Source organism: Cebidichthys violaceus, unplaced genomic scaffold (assembly GCF_023349555.1).
Source record: "Cebidichthys violaceus isolate CVI_PGR_0920_01 unplaced genomic scaffold, fCebVio1.0.p SCAF_17, whole genome shotgun sequence".
In the NCBI taxonomy this organism is placed as follows: domain Eukaryota; kingdom Metazoa; phylum Chordata; class Actinopteri; order Perciformes; family Stichaeidae; genus Cebidichthys; species Cebidichthys violaceus.
In genome coordinates this window covers 170,512-186,364 of record NW_027176340.1, presented here as the reverse complement: position 1 = coordinate 186,364, position 15,853 = coordinate 170,512, and the positions used below count along the sequence as shown (strand labels likewise).

General features: G+C 39.1%; 1 protein-coding gene across 1 annotated transcript; it reads right to left on the bottom strand.

Annotated features, from left to right (window-relative positions):
* Nucleotides 1–2,072: 2,072 nt before the first annotated feature.
* Nucleotides 2,073–10,837, bottom strand: LOC137873465 (C->U-editing enzyme APOBEC-2-like). The gene is made up of 4 exons (XM_068711674.1): nucleotides 10,490–10,837; nucleotides 6,753–6,977; nucleotides 5,522–5,830; nucleotides 2,073–3,857 (listed from the first exon to the last, which is right to left on the bottom strand). Exons 1-3 carry the CDS (start codon nucleotides 10,717–10,719, stop codon nucleotides 5,527–5,529), a joined length of 759 nt encoding a protein of 252 aa, XP_068567775.1. The 5' UTR covers nucleotides 10,720–10,837; the 3' UTR covers nucleotides 2,073–3,857; nucleotides 5,522–5,526.
* Nucleotides 10,838–15,853: the final 5,016 nt, after the last annotated feature.

Genomic DNA, 15,853 nt, shown 5'->3' with positions numbered 1-15,853 from the left:
CTAGGCCAAGTCATAAAACATGAAGTGACTCTATATGGTGTGCAATTATTCAATAACCCAGCTCCAGTTATTCAACAGATGTGTTCTATACATTTGATTTACTGTAGAGAAGAAATGGACAAGTTGCATAAACACCATTTTAAGGCCGTGCTAAATGTGGGGTCACATCGCCATCTAGTGACCATCGGTGGTAAGATTGCTCTAATATTAAGACTGTAAGATTTTAATAACAGTTTGAAATATGGTTCAAATTAGTAATAGTTAGTTATTATTAATAGTTGTTATTTTTAACCTTGCAGTTTGATATGGAAAAGGTTCTTGTTGAATGATCACTTAAGAAAAGAACAGATGTAATAATGACTTGATTCTGTGCAATAATTATGTGTTTACTGCAATGTTGGTTCTATAAAGTCAAATGTATGCATGTTTATGCATAGCGCTGAAAACTATGTGACATCAGGTTAGCACATTCATAATAGTAGAAAATCAATATTAAGAGACATATTATATATATTCAAGAAGCCTTGTAGTAGTAACAACGTCTCTGTGTAGTCAACAACTGTCAAATCAAATAAAGAAAGTACACATCAATTATTATTCTCAATTTTAACATTTAACTGGATGGATTATAAATAATACATGGAAATACATAATAAATAAAGGCTGCATTAAAGAATAACTGACATAACAGAACGCTTTTGAAATTTTATAAAATGTATTTTCACTGAATTGTCCTGCAGCTTTAAATTCAGTTCATTCAGGTGTGAAGTGATGTAAATAAAAACATGATATTATATTTTTCTCATCTTCTAACAAGATAAATGTGTGCATGGACTTTATGTGTGGTTATTAAACCACTTGTTTCAGCTCCATTCTCTCTGTTAACATCGTTATTGATTTACAACGCATGTAATTGGTCGGCGCTGAACAAGTGCTGTAAAGACTGGAAAAGCTGCGCAGGTTAATATATAAGCGCTCCGTCCAAATGTAATAATCCTCAATTATCTATCGGTTTAGGTCCAGGGTCCTAAAAATGGATACAACGGTGTCTGGGTGCGGATCCGGACCGCGGTCCGCCTATTAGTGACTCCTGCTCTATAAACTCAAAACTGCATACAGCTAAGGTCCAAGACAGCTAAATGTAGCCAGGAAGGAATGTTGGAAAGATGACACTCAGTAGAGAGTAGAGAGTAGAGACACAAGATAGAGCATGAGTATGAGAATATTCTAGAGTTCGTGAAAATGAGTGGAAACATAGTGAATAAGGGCCAGAACAGGAGGAGCTGGACAGGATACATATGAGAATGCTCTAGGGCAGCGGCCCCTCAACCTTCTCACGGACCGGCCTTCAAGGTGTTCAAGGTGTGAAGAGGTGGATTTGATGTAGATTGACAAATAGGCAAGGCTTCTCTTCTCCAAAGTATTGTTAGACAAGATGTACATTTAAACTTATGTACCTTGTACCTTTCAAATGTGAGAGTGTTTTAGTTATATTATAGTAAGCTAGTTTTAGTGTAATTTGTTAACTGTTAATCAATGCAAAAATATGGTTAGGCCACACTTCTTCCGGAAAACTGCTGTAAATATGTGTGATAAATACAGGCACCGTGTTTCCAAAGTCTACTTTCACCTAAGCATTGTAAGTACATTATTTATACATTATAACAAATGTCTTTGTTTGTGGTTCACACAGAAGGCCAGCAGAGCCACCAGGAATGAGGTCCACACAAGGTTTGTTGTGCTTGTGTTGTTTAATTAGGCAACACCTCCTACAAGAAGTAAATAGTTGGCCACTAACAAAAATGATTCACAACCAGGCCTCTAACAAAGCTATGTTATCACGTTCAACAGAAATGAACCTTGAACACAAACATATCATTGAAGACAACACTGTAGCCTGAAGAAACTCAATGAGCCACGTCATTCCTACTATCTAACATCTCATTTCCAACATATTGGAGCAGTCTATGCACATATAGCTATATTATAACCCTTATATAGTGTGTGTATATATATATATATATATATATATATATATATATATATATATATATATATATATTACCCTTATAACCCACATATAACCTCAGATAACTGAACGAGAGATCACTTCTTCAACAGGTACATAATAACGTTAGCTAGCTAGATAACAAGCTGACGTTAGCTTCAGTGCAGCAAAATGATGGATTTAAAAGCTATGTACGGTTTGCTTTTTGGTTCATGAGTAAGGTATGACGTAATTCCAATTACTTCCTATTTAAAACTTTTGCCCCAGTTAGCTACCATAGAAGTGAATGGAGCCTAGTTAGCTCCTGTTAGCTTGACCAAAGCTTAAATAGCATGATCATTTTAAGAAGGTTTAAGCAGCTGGATAGCTAGACCAGCTGGTTGCCCTCCATATAGGATAGCAAATGCTACATATTAGACAAACATTTAATGACATTTGAACTTGTACGCTGCGCCAAGACTTGCTCCTATTGGTAAATGGTCCGGCATTCTTTTTGCTCAATTCAGATCCAGGGGCTGGTATTTGAGATCTGATCACATCGGGATCCAGCCTGCCACTGTTTAAATACCGGAACAAAGTCAGGGAGATCATCTATATGATGACTGAGGGAAGGGAGATTTCATTATCCATTCAGTCCGATCCAGATTTCAGTTTTTGAAATACCGGCCCCAGAAGATCGTCTGTTCGAACACCAACTCCTCCAGACCATTGGGCAAGACACTTAACCCCAATGGGCCTCTCTCTCGGCACTAAAGATTGGTCTTCTTTTGGTCAGTTTTCTCTCTTTTTAGTCCAGGTAAGTTCATTTGCTTAAAAAATGGACAATTTAATCAAGTTAAGTTCAACTTGGGAAAAATAAAGTTCAATTAGTTCTCGATTGTAAAAAACACCAAATAAAGAAAAGAGAGGCACTCATGGAGTTATTAAAGTCAGTCAGTCAATCCAGTCCGTGTTTAATGCTGGGTGGAGGATGATGACATGCTTCCGTTAACTGCTGATAGAGCGCATATATGGAGGATATCGTTGAGTATAATCGGAGGACGGCTGAATGAAATGAGAAGTTCAAAAGAGGTTAAACGCTTTACTGTGTTTACCGCTTCTATCTGTCCTCTCTGCAGAATACATGTGAACCAAGATAAGGGGAGGGAACTGAATTGTTGAGCGAGTTGGGAGCGAATCGGTGAGAAGATGGGCGTGTCCAGGGGTGTGCACAGGTAATAAATCCAGTGATGAAATCCTGGTTGTCACAACGCCACAACAAAACATGGAAGCAGCACATTAATTTAACAGAATACATACGTGTGATTATATTCAGATCTATTGTGCTGTAGATGAAGCAGTGATCATTCGAATCAGTCCGTTTAAACAGCCAGTGATTCATTAGTTTGTGTTTCTTTGAGTCTGGATTATGACTTTAACTTCTTCATATTTGTGTAATATTATCTAACAATCCATGAACCGAGCTCTGATTGCACAGGAGGTGGAGTTGATCTTTCATCATGAACAGGTTAGGTGTTCAGCAGCAGTTACCCTGGTGGTCTACCAGGTAAGAATTGAACCTCTGTCGCAGGACTAAAAGTTAACCCTGAAGTTACCTCAATAACCACAAACACAGGGACCTGGACAATCCCAGAGAGGACACCAGATGTGAGGAGGAGGGTTTTACAGCATTGATAAACATACAAAGAGAACACACTCATACACACTGAGCTATTCTACTCTCACAGATTCATCTGCACTTTGAATCAGTATCACTATCAATCATCAACAACAATAATAATGTCAACATGAGTCATTTGTAAAGAAGTGATGATGTTGATCGAGGGTGCACACATTCCCAACCGGATTCCTGTCAACAGAGGGAGAAAAGAGAGTTATGAGTTTTCAAAGAACACTGTATCTATATGTATTACAATACACTGGTCAAATGCACAACTTAAGTTATGCAAATATTTAATACAAAATACAAACGCATATTCCATCATTATCGTTAAGAACCCTCTCTGCTAAGAAAGGAAGTAAATTAAACAACACATTTTCTTTTGTCATAAGAAAACCGAAAATGAAAACCAATCATGGCTATAGAACCAATGAACACATTCCACAAGTACTGATGCTCCACCCTGCCGAACACTTGGGACTTGTTCCAGAGGCGTTCGTGAGACCAAACTTATGTCCCAATGAGCTTGAGACTTCCCAATGAATCAGGAAACCAGCTCTAATAGATCTGAACGCAGTAAGTTTTATAAAGGCATGTGACGAGGGCCATCAATATGTTCGTTATTTGCCAGAGCCTTTCGTCTGCACACAACCGACTCCATGGTCTCTAGTTCTTGTTGTCACACAGATACACCCCTCCCACAGCTTACTAACTAACTCCTCTTTTTACAGTTATGAAGGACATCAACTACATCTTGCCCCAACGTCTGTCCATAGAGGAGTAACTCGGGCGTCATAGACTGAAGCTCAGGGCCACTGACCAAGCCTTGGTCTTTGATGAGTTGGGAGTGTGAATGTGATGGCTGCATACTTACATCACTCAATGAATCAACCACATATCATATATAATCACATTATGGCCCCATATACAATATCAAGTTGAAACAATATGACCTCATGTAAACAAAATGTTGAATGTAGCTCAAAATGCATCTCATAATAAAGATGATGGGATTATTGAAAGAAAAGAACATATAAAGGCTTTGAAAAAGCTAATAAGCAAGCTAATAAGCAATAATCCATTTAAGATGAGTACAAACCAGGTATCTGACAAATCACAGAGAACATCTCATAACGTCACATTAGGAAGTAAGTCATCACTCAAACCCTTGGGAGACAAGGCCGGTAGAAGCAAGTCCAGAATGCCACTTCTAGGTGGAAGGCCGGCACATTCAACTCCACCACATCTGTGTCGTCTCACCTCTGACTAAAACTGCTCCCACACAAACCAAGGAGATGCACTCTTTCCAGATAACAAGGACTGTAACATATTCATGTCTCAGCTGATTCCAATCAGTTGTTTTTATATGCAATGATCTATGATCTCCAGGGAGTAGAAATACAGTTATAATCACTGCTCGACACAACACAAGGCTAACACACTTAGAGCGGCAGTGTTTGACGTAGGAATGAGAACGGGCTGGACACTGTGCTTATTGGCTGAGGGTAACAACCCAACATGAGCTCCAAGAGCTCTTTACTTAACTCCAGATGAGTCCTGAACAGCACCATGAGAAGAAGAGAGAGTCCAGGCAGAGGGACACCACCACACACCTCCAGTGGGTCACAAGTGATGATTGACAGTATTATCTTTCTATCAGTCTATACAGTTTGAGGAATTTGTTGTAGACAATAAGACACAATAATGATCAACCAAGAACTAGAGTAAAAAGAAGAGCATTGGAGTGTGTATTGGCCACCTGGTGAAGATGACCATGTAGTCACAAGGTCCAGTTCAACGGTTTGGACCTTTCTTCACATAGACTGTATCTCTACTGTCACTGTCACACTTACTGTGGTCACTGTAGAATGTCAGCCAGCTTCTCCTGGTAGTACTCATAGTTCTCTTTGCAGTCCTCCCACAGGTTCAGAGGTTCTTCTTCGTTCTCCACAAATGTATCCCAGGTGTAGGAGAAGTCTAGAGGCTTCATCACCCTCAGCTTACAGCCTGCAGCGTGCAGGGCCTTCAGTCCGGCCTGGATCTCCACTTCCTCCCACTCAAACAGCCGAGCAGCAAAGATGCTCAGCTTGATGTTCTTCCTGGCGTTCAACACTTCCGCTATCTTTGCTGCACAAGCAGAGCATGGACTGGAAGACACATACCTGAAATGATCAGAATGAAGAGGAACGTTTTTTAATTTCACATATCTCTGACTGTATCAGTGCATTATTAGCATAATCATTTTCAGATGTGATTTAATTTGTGGACATAGAACTTTTCATGTTTGTGTACAAGTATGTTGTTAAAGAGGCAATCCACCAATTTACATGACATGGTCAGTTCACACTGAAGGAGAGAACTGAAGTCTGAGAGCACATCTGCTTTAAACATTTCACATCTGGAAGTAGCTGACTTAAGAGATAATTATTTATGACTCTCAGCCGTGACCTTGTTTTTCCACGACTTTTCACATTAGATTTTATTTCTCTAGACTCAGAGGAATGATGCAGTTACTTTGGTATTTGATTGATTGTTGAGTTTCAAACGATTATTTGAAATACCAAAAAAATCAGTTGAAGTTTGATTGATTCATTGTTAAACTCAATTGATCGGGCTGTATGTATTACAACAGACACATAATATAATATGGGGAATTCGTCCGGCTATAATATATATATATATATATATATATATATATATATATATAATATATTCTATAATAACTACAAATTGTGTATTTCATAATAAAATGAACTAAAGGAAAACAAAAGTTTCTGCTGATCGTTTGAAGTTCTTATTGTCTCTGTAAAAACATAAACATACTGAATCTGGAACATACAATGTAAAGCTTATGAGATTGTTGTGATGTATATTTGACCAGAGCTCAAACATGCATGTTATGTTTTTTTTGTGCATTAAGAACATACAAGCATCTATACGAGTGCAAACTTTCAAAATTGTCATGGAAATAATATTTTCAGTCCCGACAAAAAAAATAATTGTCCTGAGTGAAAATGAGTCATCTGTTAATCAGCTCCATGTTCTATGCCACACACCATGTGACCGTTTAAGAGAGGTACGCACCAGGTGACTGTGTATCTGAGTGAAGGATCGTAGTTCGGGATGCACTGTATGAAGAAGGCCTCCTCAGCATGAGACCCCGAATGCTCATCCTCCAAAAAGCCCCTCAGCAGCCCATTAGCTGTGTTCCCTAAATCTACCAGGTAACACAGGAAGGTCTTGTTGCGTCCCGAGGAGTATTCCACGTTCTTGAACTGGAACTTAAAGGCAAAAGGATCAATCCGGTCCCTGTGTGAAACAGAACAAATGAAGGAAACGTTGTTCTGTTAGTTTCATATTCTAAAATGATGCAAAACCAACAGGAGACTGTTTCTTTATTATCTCTGCCAGAAGATCATGAGATTGGTCGTGTTTGTGTGTGTGTGTGTGTGTGTGTGTGTGTGTGTGTGTGTGACTGAGTATGCACCTGTGTCTGTCCACAGCTAATCTCGTATTCTGTTGCAGCAAACAGTAATATATTACATATAATGTTTTCGGTGTCCAGTTATGGTTGCATTGACCTAGCTAGTGATGCCGGTGCAAGCCCACAGCATTCACATTAGAGATCTATTACTGGGTTAGGGTTAGGTTTAACGATTTTTTTTTATCTGCTCGAATGATGGAAATACCTGATACATAAATACTTCAAATGAGGGCGCATAAGAGTGATTTTCAATAAGAACCAACCTACCATCCCATAATGAGACCAAATCTTGAGTGTGTGAGAAACTACTGGATTGTTTAACGGTGCAGGTTTACAGTGGCTAGGACTGAGAGTACCATAGTCTAGGAGAAGAGGGGGAGCAACATGCCCTTTCTATGTTTAGCAATAAAGGAGGTTGTTTGGTAGCTAGTAGGTCATCGTCCTTATATTACATGCCCAATATTAAAGCTGAAAATGTGGCAACCCCATCCCTCCTGCTGATTTGGGTCTCTGTAAGAATGCCTTCCCTATTCTGGCTATTCTTTTATTCCAATCGGAATGTTATCTATGCTGCCAAAAAAACACCTTTTTTCATGTGTATTGGAATACATTGGTACAAACAAACAAATCATTTTGAGAGGATGGTCTTTTTAACGATATATTAATTCGGCTTGCTAATGATATGGGCATATGGGACCATCTCTGCAGATCTTTGCTTTCACTGCCAACGATGCTGGCTTACCTGAATACTTGAAATGTGGTGAGAAATTAGCAAACAAGAAATGTAAAGTTGAAAGTCACTTCCAGAACAAACACAGCATTTGCTGAAAAGTATCTCGCTGGAGATGAGCGAAAAAGAGCGATTTATCAACTCTGCAGAAACTCTCCTCTTCATCAGAGTCTGATATTGTTACAACAGGTGAAATAGCAATAAAGTGTCAATAATTGTCTTTATTCTTGTTCTATAGTTTCACAAATACAACAAACTATAGTTTTTGTATAATATAACTATATTCAAAACTTTATAAGCTGTGATATCAAATAGCTCTTGCGGCTCCAGACACATTTTATTTGGTGAAAAATAAAACAAAATGTCTCTTTGGATGGTAAAGGTTCATGGGAGATGAGGCACGGCTGTGCCTACGGAGAGAGGCGTGGCAGTGGGCGGGGCTCGGAGGAGGACACTACTGAGGGACACGGAACAAACACAAGCACGTGGCAAAACAACAACAAACAGACCGGGGAACGGCAGCCCACATGAGGAGGTGATCGGGGAAACCACACCAGGGTAGACATAAATCCTCACACAAAAGGTTTAGTGCTTCAGAGCACCAGACTTCCTTTAGAAAACATCTCATTTTACTACAGCAAGGTCTGAGAGTCTGCCCCTCTCAGTCCTGGTTCTGGTTCTCCCGTGCCTCCCTTCACTCAAGCGGGCCCAGCAATACAGCCTGGGCCTCCAGCAATGTGGTGTTGGTGTTGGACTGGTGTAGCAGCGAGGCAAACCTCTACTCGTGGCTGGAGGAGGAGATGTTGTTGCCCTATGCTGAGTTCTATCTCGGGAGCTGAGCCATTATTATGAATAACTATCTTATGTCTGATAGTCTCGTTCCTTAAGTAGGTCATATAGAGGCATTCGTATAAACATGAGACTGTTTCAGAACCAGTTACATTTTCTTAATTTACTTTAATTAAAAGTATTATCAGCAACATGTTTGCTCATGATGGGTCTAGAGAAAGAGGTTAAGTTGTCAACACTGAGGAGCAGAGGAGTCACTCAAAGGCAGAACCAGTGTTGAGTGAAGTAGCTGGTGCTAGCTGCAAAAGTGGATGTCATACTGACATTTACATATTTACAAGATCAGACAATAATAAGATCATTTTTGCCAGCTCAACTTGTAGAGCAGCATAACTACCCCCGCCCGACCACTTCGCTCTGCTGCCTCGGGGCGATTGGTGGCCCCGTCGCTCAGAGGTCCTGGCGGCCGATTGACCCGGTCACGGCTGTTTTCTGTCCTGGCCCCACAGTGGTGGAATGAACTTCCCACTGACGTCAGGACAGCGGAGTCGCTGCCCATCTTTCGGCGCAGGCTGAAAACCCACCTCTTCAGGAAGTGCTACCCTGAGCCTTCCACTTAGCGCTTATTGTTTTCATACTAGCTTGTTGCACTTATTGTATTCGTACTACTTATAGCACTAACTGTTTTTCTTGTTTCTGCACTGTACTTTGGCTCTGAGTTATGCTCTGCTTCATGCTCTTAGATGCTTGTTTGGGAAAGGAAATGTACTTATGACTTCTGGTGACTAGTAGTTCTTTTGATTACCAATGTTGAATGCACTTATTGTAAGTCGCTTTGGATAAAAGCGTCTGCTAAGTGACTGTAATGAAATGTAATGTAATGTAACTAGGAATTCATTACAATACATTATATTTGAATATATTACTCGCTTTTCCCCTAATGGTCTGAATAAGTCTCTAAATTTGACGCTAGTTGCTTTTTAGAAATGAAGTCACTCAGAGGGTCTGAAAATTTGCTTAATCTAGCGAGAACATTTCCAAGTTGGTAACACCGGCCAAACAAGCAGGTCACCCTCCAGCACCACAGACAGAGCAAAGAGCCAACACAGTGTAACGAGTCTCACCCTCACGCCTTCTGCATTCTAAAAACAGAAGAAAATAGCATCTGCTTCAACAGAATCCTTTCTTACTGTAATGTATATTTCAAAGTGGGTTAGGGTTAGTCATTGACCTCAACATGCCACAGCTGTCACTCAAAAAGCACAATATAGTATTAATAATAGTAATATATATAGTAACAGGCTGTGTAGAATACATTGAAGTGATTTGAAGTGACTTGTTCCCAGATTATTGGAAGCAGCTAGCGGTCTACTAAACAACATAAATCATGCTTGTAGATTCAAACTCTATTAAAGCAGCTTTGTTCTCAACGCTCAAGCATCTAATGAAGCTGCTTTGCCGAGTAAAAGCAAAAAGTTTGTATTTTTATTTTAAAGTGTGCGAAGTAGGTTTCTAATTAAAGTTAGAGATTGGTCTTAATCTACATTTGGATATGTAATAACTATCATTACGGACACTTCATTGGGTTCATCACATTATCACGTTTCAGATGTTTCCACCATGGGAATGTAAAGGTTAAGATTCACTTTTGAATAACTCAGTGCAGTCATGTGGGCTCAGCGGATCCTCTCTCTCCTCTCACTATTGTCAGCAGAAGAGAAATAAATAAAGCACATGTAGAATGAGGTAACTCACCCATGCTCATCAACTCTGTCTATGAATCTGTTTATTGAACCATACTTTCTGATATGAACCTACCCTTGGATGATTTCAAATGGAGGAAGTTCCATTGGCTCAACCTGCAACTCTTCATTCTGACTGCCGGCTTCTGCCCCATTAGAGGCCGCCGCCTCGACTGAAGGGACTTCTCCGGTATCCGCTGCACGCTCGCCTTCATTTCTCTTTTTCTGTACATCCTTGGTCATTTCAGCGGGCACTTCTTCCTTTCTCTCTTTTCTTCTCGTTTGAGAATGACCTTTGTCAGCCATGGTGAAAGTACGATTGTCTGGAGAATTTGTAGGTTCAGAAAATCTATGTAGAAAGAATTAAAAGTGGAAAAGACAATATGTAAAGAAAGACAAGGAGGGAAAGAAAGAAGACCTGAAACTAAACAGACTTAACAGAAGACAAGCAGAAAGGATAAGAGACCAAATGAGGGGAGGAGTGGACGAGTAGAGAGAGAGAGAGGGAGAGAGAGAGAGAGAGAGAGAGAGGAATGCTAGGATTACACCATACAGTTCTTTGTCCATAAATCAGGCTGATATGAACACTTTGTCACTTATCTGTTAGATGTCTATATATATCTACTGTGGTGAGGAACAACTTTATTCAGATATAATAAAACCAGCAAAGCTTTTAGTTGCAGCTATCCAACCACATGTTGTATCCTGACAGCCTTCAAAGCATCAACTGATGGGTGATCTAACAGGCTTTCAGAAGACAACACTTGATCATACACATATATTGTTTTTTGGCACATAATGTATAAGATTTAAGGATACTGTATTAAGATATAGTTCTGTCTGTAAGCGTCTTAAATCTAAAAATGGCATATTGGTACTGGCCTTTAAAGGCTCATATGGGTCAAACCATGGTAGATACACACAGGCAGCTGCAGCAACACACCAAGCAGCTCTATTTAAAGATCCGGGGGGGGGGAGCGCCCCAGATTTTCACTTCGAACACAGGGTGTGTGCTTATGTGTCATTTTGACAGACTGACACTGCAGCTGATTTTGTCTACTGACACACAAGACACACACACATGTCTGCAGTGTGGGGAATAAGCTGCATACAGTTATTCAGGATAAAAGGCTAATGCTGTAGGCTGAATACAGCTTCATAAGCATTGCATGATGGCCAGACTGTGTTAGTATCTCAGATATGTATCTGCAGTGTGGACTGAATAACGGGATCAGTACAGGTGCCAGCTGGCCAAGAAAAGGCTAGCTTGAGTCCACATTTGGTATTCTCATTAGAAGGCTCTGTTAGATGGCGATAGAAAATCTATTTAAAAAATGAACAGTGTAAGATGTAGAGACGGCCATCATCAGCTGTCTATACTGTAGCTTAGGCAAAGAAATCAGACAAAATGCTAATGATGAGCATCCTGGTGTCTGAACGTGATCGTTGTTCTCTTTCACGATGGACCAATAGCACCTCCGCAGTATGCTACATCACACATACACATTACAGTCAAACAGACAACAAAGTGAATGATGCACTGACAAAAATGAACTAAAAAATACCATATTGTGCAGATGCCAATATTGCTACTATGCATGTTAAGTGTCTTGCCCAAGGACACACTGACATGGACTAGCGGAGCTGGGGATCGAACCGTTGATCTTCTGATTGAAGGACGACCCTGTTTAACACTGGGCCACTGTCAAGTGGGCAGTCAGAAACTCTTCCTTGGGCCTCAGTGTCAGACATTCATCTGAAAGATACAAAATGATTTAATTCAACCAATGTAAGGGAAAAGAAAAGCTTCCGCATTATAGAGATAATGGAATGGCTTTACCTGTCACAGGTAAAGGTGTGGCTGGGTACTTCTCCAAGGTCTGATACTTCCACAGCCAATTCTACACCTGAAACGTCTAGGTCTGCCTCAGGCCCCCCTGCAGGAAGGCCCTCATCAGGTCCTTTTGCCAGTAAGTCATCCTCACTTCCCCCTGCGGGTAAACTTTGAGATACATCCACAGAGAAGTCTTCCCTCTGCTGCTGCTGCTTCAACAACTACACTTGGATATGAAATATGCAAAAAAGGGAATGAGGTTGTTTGTTTCTTCCTCATCAATAAAATATTTAAGAATATATAAAGTAAAATGGTGAGATGTATGTATTGAGTGATTAAAATAATATATCTAAAGAAATATAAAGGCAAAATTAATAAACACTGCTTCACTCATAGCTGATATTATAGATTTTAGTTTTTACCTTCTTCTGCAACACATTGATCATGTCAAAGACAAAGATCGACATTTCATAGGGAGAACACACGTTCTGAATCATGTCTATCAAACAAACTATGCTCATTTGCATGAACTGCAACCTTTGAACTGTAAAAATTATGAGTCTCTTATTGAAATACATTTTATCCACCCATATCTATTTTTACCCACACTTATACAGTTTTAACTTGGTTTTAGAAAACTATTTATATCCTGATGTCTAAGTGAATTGTTAATATTCTACCAGTTCCTGTAAAGTTCCATGAGTTTTTGAGTATCCCAAGTCACAGAAAAATCAGCTTGCCTTTTGATGCAAACAAAGTGTTGCCACGGCATCAGAGTTAAACAAAAACTCACAATTGTCATGATGAACTATCATCAATGTCTGAAGGCTTTCTTTCTAAAATGTGAGGTTGATCTGGTGAAATGGCTAGGAGGAGTACATCAAAGTGTAAAACTTGTCATTTCCCTTTGCCAGTAGGTGGCGCTATGACTATGTAAAAATTGAGACATGAGAATGTGTTCAGGCCTGGACTAACATCCTACATAGGAACCTTTGGGCAGATTTGACAATGTACCTTGGAGCTACAACAACTTCCATTTTTATAAAAATTGCACAAAATGGACGCATGTCATATAATAAATCCGTTTCATCTATCTGAATATAATCCCTGTTCCTGGTCTCTTGTGTACTACTACTGGGTCCTACCACTACTTGCTAGAAAAATAGATATTACAGAGCGAATAATGATTTGTTTAACATCATAACACAAGGTCTAAGCAGTTTATAACACATCATTAAATCAAATGTTTAAACAAAGCAAATATGTAAATGAATACAATCATTTATTTCCTAAGAAGTTGAACTGTGTGGATGTTTTTTTTTTTTAAATAGAGTATTTGTTCCTTCCAATAAATAAAAATGTGTGTGACGCTCACACTTTATCCAACAGTGGTGGAAGAAGTAGTCTGTGACTAAAGTATGAGTATAAGTATCAACACCACAGTGTTAGAACGCTTTGAACAAGTAAAAGTCCTGTGTTCACATCCATAGTAACAGTAAAACCTGTACAGACTGGCCCCTTTCACAATAATATACATCATATATTTGTGTATTATTATTGATGCATTAATGTGTTCATCATGTAGCCTAGTGGGACAAATGATGTTGCCACTAAAGCCACTAGAGGGCGCTGTACTCCAGAGAAAGCTAGCAGGATGTGAAGAGCGACGCAGGAACCTGTGGATTGAAAGTGGTTTTCCGAGTGAGTAAAGATGTTCGAAATGTTATTTCTGTACCAAAACAATCCAAATGATGTACAATAATGTGTGTGTATAGCAGTTAGGAAATGTATTGTTTGTTTTCTTTTTGTATTAACAGAAGAGTCATTTACAGCATGCACCAGATTGACGCACTGATTGTTTGCACTGAGCTACAGCATCAAGGCACCATTAGTTTAGGATTTAAGTCACTTTATAGGTCAGTGACCAGGGTTTGTAAGATGTTTTGAAGGGAGAATTTGTGTTTACAGGGTATCTTTAAATGTACAGGGACATCTTTGTTAAACCTAAGTAATAACTTTAATACTACTCTATCCTTTTAAGAGTGGTCGAGAAATAAAGATCCCTAAATATAGTTCTGTGTCCGGTGTCTACAATCACTTTAAGAAACTCAATCTTGATCCAGAGGTGTTGGCTAACTATAGACCGATCTCTAACCTTCCCTTCTTCTCTAAGAATCAGTTGTGTGACTTTCTACATAACAACTCTATTTGAGGATTTTCAGTCAGGATTTAGAGAGCATCATAAGACAGAGACATCACTGGTGATTAATGACCTTTTAGTTGCATCAGATAAAGGACTTGTCTCTGTTGTCTTGTTAGACCTTAGTGCTGCGTTCGACACCATTGGCCAATACATCCTATTACAGATACTAGAACATTTGATTAGCATTGAAGGAATCACACTAAGCTGGTTTAAGTCCTATTTATCAGATCGATTTCAGTTCGTATCTGTAGATGATGAAACCTTGATGAACACCGTTAGTCGTGGAGTTCCACATGGTGCATTCGCACTTTGATAAATCTCTGAGCACTTGTTGAGTTCTCCGATAACGACTCTGTTCTACTGGCTGCATTTCAAATATCAATTGTCAAGTAGACAATAAGATACATTTTACATTTGGATGTAAATATGTAAGGAATATATGAAAGAGTTGAATTATTATTCAACACTTTTATATATTATAAATTATTATTATTATTATTAGACACGTTAGATTGTATGTTTTTTATTTTAAGAAGAGTACAGTATATGCATGTTGGGTAAACCAGCCAAACAGGAATATAATTTCTTAATATGAATATTAACGTTTCTAACAGTAACAATAGATTGCGCAGTATGATTTCTGTTTTTGTCTTCAAAATGAACATAGATGTGAATTTTAGAAGATTAAAAAAAGGAACATAGGTTTGGATTTGCCTATTTACTGTTGATTGCGCCACGGCAATTTGGGAAGTCCCAGAGATGATGGAAGTCTTCGACAATCTTCTTCCACTCTCTCACAGTTGGTATATAGTCCTACCAGACAGTCCCCCATGCTTGTGTCCACTAAAGGCCCATCACTGTGGCGAAGCCAACACCGGAGCTGAAGCCCAGGTTCCGGAAGGAGTCCAGAGCCAAGATATCTGCAAGTCCTCAAACAATCCACATGTATACATACGTTTAGTAGCTTTGGGTTTCCTACAGATGTTATAGTACCGTAATAATAATAATAATACAAATAATAATAATAATGATAATAATAATAATAATGATAATAATAATAATAATAATAATAATAATAATAATAATGGAAACTACTGGAAACTCATTATTATAGAAATGAGCTCCAACTTTAACAGCTGCAACATTAACCTTTTAAGCCCGACACTTATTACATGTACCATTATCATTAAGAGAGGCAGAAATAAAGGCTGAACATGTGACACACTGAACAAGAGAGGTAGAGATGGGAGCCATCGCTAGCTGCTAAGCTGAAGTACGGTAGCTAACGTTAGCAGAACTGAACAACGTTCACAACTTCATCAAATCCGACAGACGGACACCATTAAGTTTGTGGTGGAAACATTTTATCTGCCAAAAGGGATTTCTTAGTTGCCGTACCATGT